The sequence below is a fragment of the Brettanomyces bruxellensis genome, chromosome 9, assembly GCF_011074885.1.
Source record: "Brettanomyces bruxellensis chromosome 9, complete sequence".
NCBI lineage: Eukaryota > Fungi > Ascomycota > Pichiomycetes > Pichiales > Pichiaceae > Brettanomyces > Brettanomyces bruxellensis.
Window position 1 is genome coordinate 2148781 of NC_054690.1, and position 13031 is coordinate 2161811.

At 38.8% G+C, this 13031-nt stretch overlaps 8 protein-coding genes across 8 annotated transcripts; 3 read left to right on the forward strand and 5 right to left on the reverse strand.

The window, feature by feature from the left end:
- Positions 1-352: 352 nt before the first annotated feature.
- Positions 353-1379, reverse strand: MAK16 (ribosome biosynthesis protein; the record flags this gene model as incomplete). Its single annotated transcript, XM_041281275.1, has 2 exons — positions 353-1288; positions 1368-1379. 2 exons carry the CDS (start codon positions 1377-1379, stop codon positions 353-355), a joined length of 948 nt encoding a protein of 315 aa, XP_041139066.1.
- Positions 1380-1911: 532 nt separating this feature from the next.
- BRETT_002756 (uncharacterized protein) lies at positions 1912-2541 on the reverse strand (the record flags this gene model as incomplete). The annotated part of the gene is made up of 1 exon (XM_041281276.1): positions 1912-2541. The coding sequence occupies one exon, from the start codon at positions 2539-2541 to the stop codon at positions 1912-1914; it is 630 nt and encodes a 209-aa protein (XP_041139067.1).
- Positions 2542-2854: 313 nt separating this feature from the next.
- On the forward strand, positions 2855-3400 carry BRETT_002757 (uncharacterized protein; the record flags this gene model as incomplete). Its single annotated transcript, XM_041281277.1, has 1 exon — positions 2855-3400. The coding sequence occupies one exon, from the start codon at positions 2855-2857 to the stop codon at positions 3398-3400; it is 546 nt and encodes a 181-aa protein (XP_041139068.1).
- Positions 3401-3999: 599 nt separating this feature from the next.
- BRETT_002758 (uncharacterized protein) lies at positions 4000-6660 on the forward strand (the record flags this gene model as incomplete). Its single annotated transcript, XM_041281278.1, has 1 exon — positions 4000-6660. One exon carries the CDS (start codon positions 4000-4002, stop codon positions 6658-6660), a length of 2661 nt encoding a protein of 886 aa, XP_041139069.1.
- A 1337-nt stretch (positions 6661-7997) lies between these two features.
- Positions 7998-8993, reverse strand: BRETT_002759 (uncharacterized protein; the record flags this gene model as incomplete). Its single annotated transcript, XM_041281279.1, has 1 exon — positions 7998-8993. The coding sequence occupies one exon, from the start codon at positions 8991-8993 to the stop codon at positions 7998-8000; it is 996 nt and encodes a 331-aa protein (XP_041139070.1).
- A 631-nt stretch (positions 8994-9624) lies between these two features.
- UBC9 (E2 SUMO-conjugating protein ubc9) lies at positions 9625-10110 on the forward strand (the record flags this gene model as incomplete). Its single annotated transcript, XM_041281280.1, has 1 exon — positions 9625-10110. The coding sequence occupies one exon, from the start codon at positions 9625-9627 to the stop codon at positions 10108-10110; it is 486 nt and encodes a 161-aa protein (XP_041139071.1).
- Positions 10111-10478: 368 nt separating this feature from the next.
- Positions 10479-12377, reverse strand: BRETT_002761 (uncharacterized protein; the record flags this gene model as incomplete). The annotated part of the gene is made up of 1 exon (XM_041281281.1): positions 10479-12377. One exon carries the CDS (start codon positions 12375-12377, stop codon positions 10479-10481), a length of 1899 nt encoding a protein of 632 aa, XP_041139072.1.
- Positions 12378-12708: 331 nt separating this feature from the next.
- BRETT_002762 (uncharacterized protein) lies at positions 12709-13020 on the reverse strand (the record flags this gene model as incomplete). Its single annotated transcript, XM_041281282.1, has 1 exon — positions 12709-13020. The coding sequence occupies one exon, from the start codon at positions 13018-13020 to the stop codon at positions 12709-12711; it is 312 nt and encodes a 103-aa protein (XP_041139073.1).
- Between the last annotated feature and the right edge of the window lie 11 nt (positions 13021-13031).

A 13031-nucleotide genomic window follows, 5' to 3' on the forward strand; every position in this document is an offset into this window, starting at 1 on the left:
TAGAATATTTTGGCATCGCGTCACAGAATCTAAAATAATCGTTTCGCGTGCAGCAAAAAATAAAAAACGGAAAAAAGAATGAATCTCAGGCTGAAAAATTTAGGACTTGGACCTGAGATATGCACATGCAAAAATTGCTACACATCTGTAATATTTAGGTTGATTTGGTTTTAAGTGTGACTGAGTACATTATCTGTATCTTAGCTCACAACAATTGAGCCCAAACTTCTGTTATATTAGTTCAGGCATACATCGCTACCATCATACAGCATGCAAATGTCACACTTTTCAGCATTGATCCTCTAACAATTACGTACACCGGTTTATATGACTGTATATTATACTAATGCGCTCATTCCTGAATATTAGTGAGCGGTTCCTCCTCCTGTTCAATCTCAACCTCGATTCTTGGCCTGCGTCTTCTTCTCTTTTTGTTAGAATCATCACTGTCTGCCTTTCTCTTTGATGATTTGTTATCTTCGGAATCTGAGCTTTCTTCTTCATTACTCTCAGAGGCGGAATCCGACGACCCTTGTAACCAATCCTGAAGATCTTCCATGTCGACCATACTCTGCTTTTCATCCTCATCATCATCTGCCTCAACGTACTCCACCTTTCCGACATCTTCATCCTCACCTTCCTCAGCACTTTCAATCTCAAACTCATCTTCCATCTCACTCTCTTCCTCCTGCTCCTCTTTCTCGGCTTCCTCCTCATCCATCTTGCCAAGAATCTTCTTCCAGATCTTTTCATCCACATTCAAAGGCTTGTCACCATATGCACCTGATTTTAATCTCTCCATTAACTCTTTTTCTATAGACTTCTCAATCTTGGCAGCAGCCAACGCCTTTCTCTCTCTTGCTCTCTCCCTGTTTATGATCTTGTGCTTCACAGGCACATAATGTCTCTCCTGCTCTGTTAATGCCATCCGTCTTTCCATTATCATAATCTCCGTTAATCTTGTAAGTCTTTGCTTGCACTTATGTATCATGAACTTGTTCCAATATAGCAAGTGATCGTCTATTTGCTTTAATGCCGTTTTGTAATTCCGACTTAAACGGATCCTCTCCCAGAGCCGGTTTGGAGTATGCGCTCTCTCTGCAGTTTTCATATATAGATATAGCTTTCCATTATCATTTTTAACCGTGGCATATTTGGCGTTTGCAAGTGGGCACGATCTCCGGTTGCACAATCCCGTTACATTATATTCATTTGTACAAAGTGACTGATTCTTGTCTGTCTTGACCCTATATGAGCAAAACTGATTGTTGATGACATTCCAGATAACCTTTTATCATTATTAAGTCTCCAAATTAGTATACTTTTTCTTGTTTTCGTTTGATGCTCATATTTAATGCTATACTTACCTCGTCAGACATTGTAATTATTCCTTAGATCCCTTCTAAACTCTATTTGAACTACTGACAAGCTCTTGTTTTCAGCTCGTACTATACTTAAATAGAATCTCCAACGAGATTGGTTTTCTTTTATAATCCTGTGAAAAGTTTCATTTCCCTCATTCCAGCATGATCGATACCTAGGGCGGAAAATTTTTTTATGAAATTTTTTTTGTCCCATCTCATCTTCCTATTATTTCGTATTCTTATCATTTAGAGGAAGCATGCAAACTTTTAGTTATCTTTACACCAGTACACCAAAGGTATGCATCAAATCGAATCCTTTTTAAATCTAAAAAGTCTGCTGCGAGAAACAACAAACAGGACAGAGCCACATGAAATCTAAAAGAGTATAAAATAAATTGAAAGCCATTAAACCCACCAAAACATAAAAATAAAACAAAGAAACAAAGCCATCAATCATAAATAGTGGCAATTAAGGAACAGAAGTTATTCAACCTGCCGGCCCATAAGCAAAAATAAAAGAAAAAAGAGTCACGTGATACTTACTGAATTAGTTGGATTCTTCAACCTCTAACTTTTGAGCCTTTTCTCTGATAGAAATATAATCTTTATAAGTCAACGTGTCCTTTATTCCCTGGTAACGTGTAAGCTGGATATCAAGATCTTGATAATTCTCGTAAAAGCCCGCTTTTTCGACTAAAGCTTGAAGTGTTTGTTGCTTTGTCCAATTTTGCTCTGATGCGACATCAGGAAGAAATGTGGCAGTTGACCTTCCATTAATAAGTATTCTGATACCATGTTTGCCTATTTCCCAATCATATATATCTTTCGCCTTTTCAAAGTTCTTTAAAAGGGTTACCGAGCAAGATAATTTACTCAATTCATCCACCTTTATTGGATCAAAACGTGGATCTTCCATGGCGGCTATAACGGCATACTGCTTAACCCCATCGGGCAATTTAAGATTTGAAAAGTTTCCAATGCATCCTCTAAGCTCTCTTCTTCCATAGTGGAGAATGTTCCATGTGACGAAAAGGGGAAAATGCTCAATTTTAGGCTTCTCTTTTGTACCTTCAACCACCTGCCTTAGTTTAGAAAGGGAAATTGGAGCATCCTTTGTTAGGCTTGTGTATAAGGTATCAAAAGCAAACGCCACGTATGTTTTAACTGAGGTCGGCATAATAAAGAAATAAAGCTGAAAAGTTAGTTTAGCCAAGCCAATGGAAAGATTAGTTTCTTTTTCTTTACCGTTCTCATATGTGGCGTTTAGCAAGAAGAATGATTAGTAACACATTAATTGGCGAGCGGCTGATAAAAATAAAAAAATAGGTGGAGCATCGGGAAAAATATATATAAATCGTGGCTGGCTGTGTACGGCAAGCTACCTTCATTTTAACAATTACCATATTGCCCACCTTTGCTGTACTTGCTATCTTATCAAAACAATTTATCCACCATTAAAGGCTTCGTAAAATACATAACAAAGCACAATTATGTCGGCTGCAATCAGTAAGACCTTGAAGAGGACTGCAACCTCTGAAATATGCACTGTGGCAGGTGGCTGTTTCTGGGGGGTCGAACATATGTACAGAAAACACTTTGATGGCAGGATAATCGATGCTAAAGTTGGGTTTGCAAATGGTAAAACCATTCAGCCCAGTTATGAGCAGGTGTGTGCTGGTAGTACGGGTCATTCTGAGGCTATACAAATCTCATATGAACCAAATAAAGTCTCATACAGAGAACTTATTCAGTTCTTCTTTTTGATGCATGATCCAACTACGGTCAACGCACAAGGCCCAGACCTTGGATTCCAGTACAGATCGGCGATCTTTGCAGCAAATGATGCTCAGAAAAAGATTGCAGAAGAGGTGGAAAATGAAACACAGAAGAAATGGTATCCACACGATAAGATCGTGACCACAATTGAGCCAATCAAGTGCTTCTACGATGCGGAGGAATATCATCAAAAGTATTTATTCAAGAATCCAACCGGCTACCAGTGCCCAACACATATTTTGAGGACGACACCTAAGTGAAAGTTATGCTTTCAATCAGAAAACTTAGACTATGGAGAGGAATAGTGATGCGAAGGACACTTTTAATTTGTGCAAGTGCGACAGACCACTTCTTAGTATCTGTATATACTATAGCTATACTGTATAACTTTGTTTAATAACATTTATAAAGGCAAATATGCACACTTCTATGTCTTGGTGGTAGGTCGCAGGTTTTCATGCGGAATAGTGCACAATTAAACGGGTATTGGCAGAACGCGCGCAGCTTTCTGTGATGGCAGAAAAATAAACCAAAAAAAAAAAGGATGTGCCAGAATGAAGTAAGTTAAGGATAAATGAGATAAATAATGTAACAGTAATTTGGGAAAAGAAGCGCGGATATCAATTCGTAGAGAAAGCCAAATGACATCTGTACTTCTACTAAAGCCTGCTTAATTTGTTGAGATACACTATTTATTTAGACGTAATTGTACTGCTTTCGGCCAGGAGGTACATGGAAAATACACAGAATTATAGACTGTGCCTCAATTGCTTAATTTGACTGTGACTATTTGAATCTAGTCCCACATTCCATATCTAGAGTCTGCTTATCGAAAAAAAACGAGAAACTAATCTCCATAATGTCAACAAAAGTACTTACATCCCCCGAAGAACAGACAAAGGCAGTTGAAAATTCTGCGGCTGTGATTCGCCAACACATAGTGCTGATGCGGAAATGCCTTGATTCTAGAAACCACTTTATGGATGCCCTGAAACATGCTTCTACATTTTTAAATGAGCTTAGAAACAACTCACTTTCACCAAAAGAATACTATGAGCTTTACATTATGGTTTACGATGGCTTGGAATACTTGAGCGAGTACTTGAGAGATACACATCCGGATAACCACTTGGCAGATTTATACGAGTTGGTTCAGTATGCCGGTAACATCATTCCACGTCTTTATTTGATGATTACTGTGGGATCGGTTTATATGGGAGTCAAGGATGCCCCGATCAAGGAAATCATGAACGACATGCTTGAGATGTGTCGAGGCGTGCAGCACCCAATCAGGGGTCTTTTTTTGAGGTATTACTTGTCCCAAAGAACGAAGGATCTGCTTCCCACCAATGGATTGGAAGAAGAGGATTCCAAAAGTGCGGACACAGACAAAAAATCGGATAAGGATGCACAGAACATGCAGCCAAGTGCACAGAACCCACTACATGGAGATGTTAACGACTCAATCCATTTCATCATCACAAATTTTATCGAAATGAACAAGCTTTGGGTGCGTTGGCAGCACCAAGGGCATTCGTCTGAGTTTGAAAAGAGAACAGAAGAACGTAAGGAGTTGCAAGTTCTTGTTGGATCGAACTTGGTGAGGATTTCACAGCTTGAGGCTATCAAAAGGGTGTATTATAAGAAGAATATCTTGCCGTTAATACTTGAACAGATTGTGAAATGCAGGGATGTCATTGCCCAGGAGTATTTGTTGGATGTAATAATACAAGTTTTCCCTGATGAGTTTCACCTCATTACTATGGACGAACTTTTCAATGCTACTTTAAGGCTGGATCCAGCTGTTAGCTCCAAGAAGATAATTCTTTCACTGGTGGAAAGACTCATCGCCTTTAAGAAAAGAGAACCTGAGTATGTCAGCAGGGTTGTTGCCGAGGATTCAGTCGATATTTTTGGCAAATTTATCGAGTTTATCGACAAGCTTCTCGAGTGGAAGCCTGATTTAAGTGCAGATGACTATTGCAAGCTTCTTTGTGGGTTGTGCCGGCTTTCTGTCATTTATTACTCACAGAAATACGAGAACCTTGATTCTGTGTACGAGCACGCTGTTAAATTTTACATTGACAACGAGAAAATTAAAAAGTCAAAAAATGCAAAGGAGAAGACCTTGCCAAAGAAAGATTCCAGCAAAGATAATACATCTCAGTCTTGCTGGAAAGATCTACTTACTTGTCCAGTGTATCAGTATTCAGACGTGACAACAGTTCTTAAGTTGGGGGATAGCTATCTTAAATTTGTCAATGCAATGAGTTATGAGGTCAGAAAAAGTGTCTGCAGAGATATTATCACGCGCTTTTTAAAGGAGAAAGCTCAGATAACCACGGATGAGGAATTAAGAAAAGCTTTCCTATTTTTGGACCCTTTTATTAGAATACAAGATGGCGAAAGCGGAGAAACCGTTAATCAAAAAACAAAAAAGCCAATTCAAACATCAGGAGACATTCTAGGTGGATCTCCAAACACAACGGCAGCCGATTTGACAGAAAATACAGAGAAGGCTCCCGAAGACAGCATGGAGATCCAGAAGAATGAAGAGTTCCTATCAAAGTTTATCCACACGATATACAACAAGAATCCATACAAAAATTTTGAGTTGCTAGAGAGTGCACAGAAGGAATTGGCCAAGGGTGAGCAAAGAGTGAAATACACTTATCCAGCACTTGTCTCGACAACGTTAAAGCTAATCAGGAAACTATATTTAGTGAAACATCTACAAACAGATAGGCAGAAGAAGAAGGTGAACCGATTCTTTACATTTATCTCGGCCATTCTTTCAGAATTATCGAAACATAGTTACAATGCCATCGACTGCTTTAATATGAATTTGACTACGGCAGAAATAGCAGATGAGATCGGCATGGAGAATATCTCGTACGATTTTTTCATCGAGTCACTCGTTATATACGAGCAGTTCTTTTTGGACTCGCGTTCTCAGTACCAAGCATTGATGGGCTTGATAAACAAGCTTATAGGTGCCAAAAACTTGATGAAAACAGACAATTTCGATCGTCTCATCACACGCACAACCATATACTGCTCAAAACTTTTGCGTAAGACGGATCAATGCCGTGCAATATACATGGCCTCGCATTTATGGTGGATAGTAGATGATACAGAAAAGACGGAAGACGCTGATGAATCAGAAATTTCCGATCTGGTCAGTGGTGTTGGTCATTTGTCATTGAAAAGTGATGGAAAGAGAGTATTAGAGTGTCTTCAGCGGGCTTTAAGGACAGCAGACTCGATTCTTGACTCAAATGTGTCTCTTGAGCTTTTCATTGAGATTCTCAATCAATCACTTTACTTCTTCATTCATGGAAACAATCTCATTACCGTGAGATACTTAAATGGTCTTATTGAATTGATTGAAAACAACTTCAGTTCGTTAGGAAAGATAGAAGGCCCATCTCTCTTAACTTGGAATCACTTCCAGCGGACATTAAAGTACGTTTCTGAGCAGAAAGCGATCGATTCCAGATTTGACGAAGTGCATGCTTGAATTAGTGCTCTATTCGGCAACCGCCTTGTTTAAAGTAAATAGAACAAATTTTAGTGGGAAGTACAGTCTTATGGGCGTAGGCCGTATAAATAGTTAAACACGAGTATATTATAGGTTGGGATACTCGTTGAACACTGTAAGGAACGGAAATGGGCTTTTGAAAGATAAATGTTGTATTTTCACATTCATGACACTGCTAGTAGGATTGATTAAGAAATTTTTTTTTATTTTTTTTTGTTTTTGATAACCCTGGAAAGCGAGGATGAAAGTAGAGCAGGACTAAAAAATCTTCGAGGGAAAATTTTTTCAGTCTGCCTGCTATATAAACTGAAGGCAATCCGCGCTTTCAGCTTTTTCCTAAGTTCGTTCTTTTTTCTGGCTTACATTCTTAATCAACAAACTTTAGTTAGTTCAGTTAGGGATATTGTAGGCGAGAACACTCATCTTATTGGACAGAAGCAGCTTGATGATTGGATCGGGCAGTTGCTCGGTTTCTCTTATTAGGTTGTTCGGCATTGGTGAGAATATACAAATGTCTTCTGATTTGGCTTTTATTTATATGATGATACCGAAAGATTCTTCTTTCCCCATCCTACTCGACGATGACGACATGGTTGCTAATGACCTTGGCAGGGGCTTCAAGGCGATTGAGTTCTATCAAAACTACTTTTGCCGGGCCTTTGTCGCTTCACCTTTTCTGCTTAAGCGGAGGGGGTGAGGGTCTTTTACTTGCCAGTATACATCTCTTCTGAAAAAATACCAAGCCAAATCGGGTTTTATTTGACGTATTAGATTCCTCTTGTTGCTTTGACGATATGCTCTTTACATTTTCCTTTTGGGAAACCCGGAAGTGTCTGGGTGTGAAGTGCTTTGTAAAATTAAGCATTGCAGGAAAATCTTACATACGGAGTTCAGACTACTGCTCGAATTGGATTAAAGCTTTATGTGATGAAAACCTGGTTCCCATACATTCGCAGTTTCCACGGTAAATGCGCAACAAACAAGGCGATTTGAACCCAATTCTATTCGCTTTGGCGTATTGGTGACCGGTCATACTTGACCTTCCATGGATGTCTGATAAAGCTTAGCCAATTCGTAATGTGTTTGATGTTCGTTGAGGTAGATTAGCCGTAGAGTAGTTTATGTAGAGTAGTTTAGGGTTACAGCTGGTGCTTTTCAGTTCTCTTCATACCTTATGCTTTAACTCTTCTTTTTTTTTGCCTTACTACCATTATACAGTGATTAGACTTTCATCGCATCGTACAAAACAAAGCAAATCATGCTATGCATATCGATTCATATTCATTCATGTTACACGTTTTTCATTAAGAACGGTCTCACTTCTGTTGACAGGTCTCCTCCAACTCTTTACCCACCTCATCTGGAATATCCTCATCCGTGAATTGCAAGTTGTTGAGTCCGTTACCGTCTTTTTTGTTCGACAAGAATCCAAGATCATCATTCATCAATTCTTTTGGAGGCAGTCCGAGTTCCTGAAGACTCTCCAAATTGTCGTTGATAAACTTCTTGTCACCTGCATTGTTGTCATTATATGTTGGCTGCTGAAATCTGAGCACAAGTGCCTTCACAAGACCATATTGCTTTTGGTACTTTGAATATTCCGGATCTAACTTCTTAGCTGGATCCTGCAACCAGGGTCCGAATTTCAAGTAGAGATCGTTCAAAGGCTCATAAAGCACACTTTTACTCGAAAGCTGGTCCAACATCTCAGCAAGAAGAGAATTAATATCATCTGTGTCGCCTTCTTTACCGGACTTCGCACTTGGCTCCATACTTAACGACTTCATTAGTGTTTCAAGCATGTTGTCATTCTTAGTTTCATTCCGAATTGATTCGTCAACTTGACTGCCTGACCTTTTCAGTCGATGCACTGTTTCCGATATTGCCTCCTGGAAGTTTTTCTTTTTGAGTCCTGATACTGCCTTATCACCAACCGATGTGCTTTGTGCACTTTTTCCACTGTAATTACCTTTATCGACCTCAGATATATCCTTGATGAAACTTCGAAGCTCTGCTGACAATTCAGGATCAGTCTGTGACATTTCGTTAAGAAGTGCTTCAAATCCTTTCCCTCCCTTTTCTGTGCCATTGCCGTCTTTCTCTGTTTTGCCATCATCACGCTTTTCGCCATACAGATCACCTTTTCCATTAGGCACAGTTTTATTCGGATCACTATTAACTTTTTGCTTATTCAAACTTCCAGCATTCTTCGAGTCCTCTTGTAGCATTGCTCCAGGCGGTTTACTTAGAACCTCATCCTGGAAATCGTCTAGAAGATCGTCCAAATCGTCCAAATCGTCATCTTCAGTCATTTTTGAACTGTAATGTGTAGAAGCTCAATGAAAAGAAACAGCAATGAAGTAAATGCAGGGCGAATAACGACGACTATAAATATCCAGCCAGCTGGACCTCTAAAACCGTGTTTGAATATGTTTAGCACCGCTTTTAGTGGGTAAATAGGATCTAGTCATATATGTAATGGATGAATGCACTTGCTATATTTTGGAGGATGCTTATTTTTTTTTTTTTTTCCAAATCTTTCCTCTCCTGTCTGCTTCTTACCTTCGCTATATTCAGCAGGGTCCGTCCAGTTGCATATTTAAGCATGATTAATGGCAAATAAGGAAAGAAGCAAAAAGTAACCATGCGAGTATTTGTAATGGAAGGGCAATAAATAACTTTTAGGGTTTTGTACAATTCAAGTAATACCCCAGATGTGACCACCTTTCTTTACCATTTTCACCATAGCTTAGTAGCTATTGTATCAGTGCACTGTGCTCAGCTGTCTATCGAAATAGCCGAAATAGTTTTTCACAATTTTTCTTCCTCATGTTATTCTTTTCAACAAGATAATCCAGAGACCTTTCAGGCTTCCGAATCAAAGTTTACTTTTTCATATTTGCTACGGGAATATTTTTGACTGCAAAACTATTTCACTAAAACATGGCCAAGAGAGACTTGTGTGCAGAGAGAATACAACAGGAAAGAAAACAGTGGAGAAAAGACCATCCATTTGGATTTTACGCCAGACCTACTCGAGCTGCAGATGGATCGCTGAATTTACATAACTGGGATGCAGGAGTGCCCGGAAAGGCACATACACTATGGGAAAATGCAACTTACCCACTTACGATAGCGTTCCCAGATGAATACCCGGCCAAACCACCGAAGATTAGATTTCCTCCGGGCTTTTACCACCCAAATGTTTACCCATCAGGAACAATTTGCCTCTCCATATTGAATGAGGATCAGGACTGGAGACCTGCAATTTCCTTAAAGCAGTTGATGCTTGGAATTCAAGAGCTTTTGGATACTCCAAATCCAAACTCCCCCGCACAAGAACCTGCTTGGAGAGCCTTTGAAAAGGACAAGGAAGGCTATAACAAACGTGTTAAGGAGCAAGCACGCAAGTATGCTGACAGAAAGTAATTAAAGATTGCAGCGGAAACGTTAGAAAGTGGATGGGGATGTTGAAACAACTGACTGCAAATGTTATAAAGTGAATCTAAATGTCGAACGCGACTCGATGGTATAGATGGTGGGTGAAAACGTTATTGAAGGTGATCAAGAAATGTCTTTAGCCTTGCTCAACTGTGTATAATCTTCTAGATGTATTTTAATAATCGCGTGAGCTGGATGGTGTAAGTTACTAGGTAAAGCGTGTAGTGAACTGAAGTGTAGATTAGTGTATGATGAAATACGAGAAAGAGTAAACTGTAGCAGATATACGATCATGACTTGATATTCGGTAATTCCTCTCTACAAATTATTTATCTATGAAATCTGATGGACTCCACTCATTTCAATTCTCCCTGCTTGTACTTAACAAAGCTTTGAAGATTGTTGAGCGTCTCCTTCATTCTTTCCTTCACATCCTGGTTCACGTTTTTATCCACTTTCTTGAATATTATCCTGAATTCTGATAACTTGTCCTTGAGCACTTGCAACAATCCACCATCGTGGAAAATCGGCTTATTATAGCTGTAATCATCGTCAAAAATGTCAAACAGAACATTAACAACACAATCAATGGTCTCCTCAACAAGAAATCCAACATTTTTGTGCAACTTTTCCACTTTTGGCGTTTTCTTGTACAATTCTAAATATTTCAAGAACTTCTGGTCCACTAAGAATTTTGTGATGTCTCTAGTCACTGACAGGTTACCACAATTCTTAGCAATGAGCCCAAGATACGGTATTAGTCCAAGGTTAAAATCTGAAAGAAGACCAGCATCCACTTCTCCAGCATCTAATTTAGTATCAACTGACTCCGAAAGCCGTATTATCTCTACCACTCTCTGTGCATCCTCTTTCCACTGTGATTGGTCCGTCATCAGCATGTAACTAATGTCAAACTTGAGAATCTGACCAATCTGTTCGAGTTGTTCATCAACGCTTAATTGATTTTTGTTTTCAAGTAAGTCGCTTAAAAGAACAGAACAATGTGTGTAAACATTTTGGAAGAAGGATACCAATTCCGTACCGCCAAAACAAATATCCCTGTCGAATGCAATTAAGTTATTCACGCAGATCAACATCTTCTCGTCCTTAAATCCGGTTTCAATCAAACTTGACAACATGCTAACTAACGTACTATTGAGAAACTTAAACGTTTCTCCATTCTTATTGTCTCCTTCTTGGCTCCTATAGTCATCTCCAAGCATCTCAATGATACTTGTATATAAATCGAGCTCGAGATCAATTACGTTGAAATTCTGTTTAGCAAGCTCCAAGTTCTTTGCTTCCTGCAAACTTGGATTCTCATTATATGGGAGATCCAACTTCTCTACCGTGTACTTAAGGTTAACATCATTCTGATAAATATCGTTCAAAGGCGATATTATATCAGTGCAAAGCCTCTTTCCGTTTGAAAGCTCGTTCTTTGCCTCTAGGAGCTGCAAGTAAATACCAATGAGATACGTTTTGGATTGCTTTCCCAACTTCTTATTCGATATAGCTTTTAGAGTTTCCAAGTACTCATTGTTTTGGCACAAGAAATCGATGAATTTATATGAAACAGTGGCCAAATCATATATAAATGTGAGACAGCTGAGAATAAGACGTTGGTTCGTTTCCTGTTTAAGAATGCTGAAGATGAAATCGAAAACTTTACTTTTTGTGATTTTTCCAAATAATGTGCCATCAAAGAAGTTTATAGGCATCTCACTAGCAAGACAGTCCGTACAGCCAATAAGATTATCGATAAAATTCACTAAAAGCTCTTTCTGCTGTTGATCAACATTCTCATCTGAAATATGAGGTAAAGCTGCAATTGCCTTAGCGAAATCGGCACTAAGCAAAGTCCAAATGTCCTTCCGCCATAAATGAATGCACAAGGAATATCCTTCATCAATCATCAAGTTTCTTAAGAGTCCATAACTGTCCACAACTATGTCTTGGTTCTCATCGTGTAGCAATTTGGAAAGTATGATTTGGACCAAATCGTTCTTCATGAAAAGTCTTCTCAACTCGGTATCACTACCGCACATCAAATTTATGCTATTTATAGCCATTGATCTGTCATTTTGTGAGCTTGAGCCAAGCTTTGTGATTAAAGGTGCCACTTTCTGCGTGTTTGAAATTTCCCCATTGATTTTTGCAACATTTATCTCATTTTCTGTCTTTTTATTCTTTTGAAGCTGTTTTGCTTTGAACCGCCTTTGGGCAAGTTTTGATCTTGTTTTCAACTTTCCCATACTGATTCCTGGGATATTTAACCTTGCTTCTACCTAGACAGTAACGTTATATAAGTGAAAAGAATGTCTGGAGTACTGGATAAGGGATCATGTCATATCAGTAAAATTTTTTCAGCCCTGAAAAATTTCAAATCTCGGGCTCTTTTTTTTTTTCAATTTTTCTAGTTTACCTTTATCCAGATACAACTATTTTGTCGATTACAGGGTAAGAACTAGCTGGTGCACAGTACATCCCATTTACCTAAACTTAATGTATGAATTTGTAATGTCAATTGCTATATCCTATATACAAGAATAAATACCGACGCACATTCTTTTCCGCTGCTCCGAATCACTTCTTTTCATTGTTTGAACTAAAGCTGTTTAAAGGATACTTATCCTTATCTTCAGGCTTTGCCTCTAGTCTCTTGGCAAAAGTTTCCCAATTCGACTCTTTTGAAACCTCAGCACCTTCATTTTCCGATATTGGGTAAATTCGCCTTCCTTTGGAATCGAACTTTGGAATATCTATATCTTTTCTAAGTGTACCATGCTTTTCAAGCCCTTCTACCACTATAGGTTCAAAGAAACGGACACCGGTATAGACACCAATCCCACACACAATGAGAAGAGTCATAAATCGGTTATTCTTCAATATCGACATTTGGCAACAAA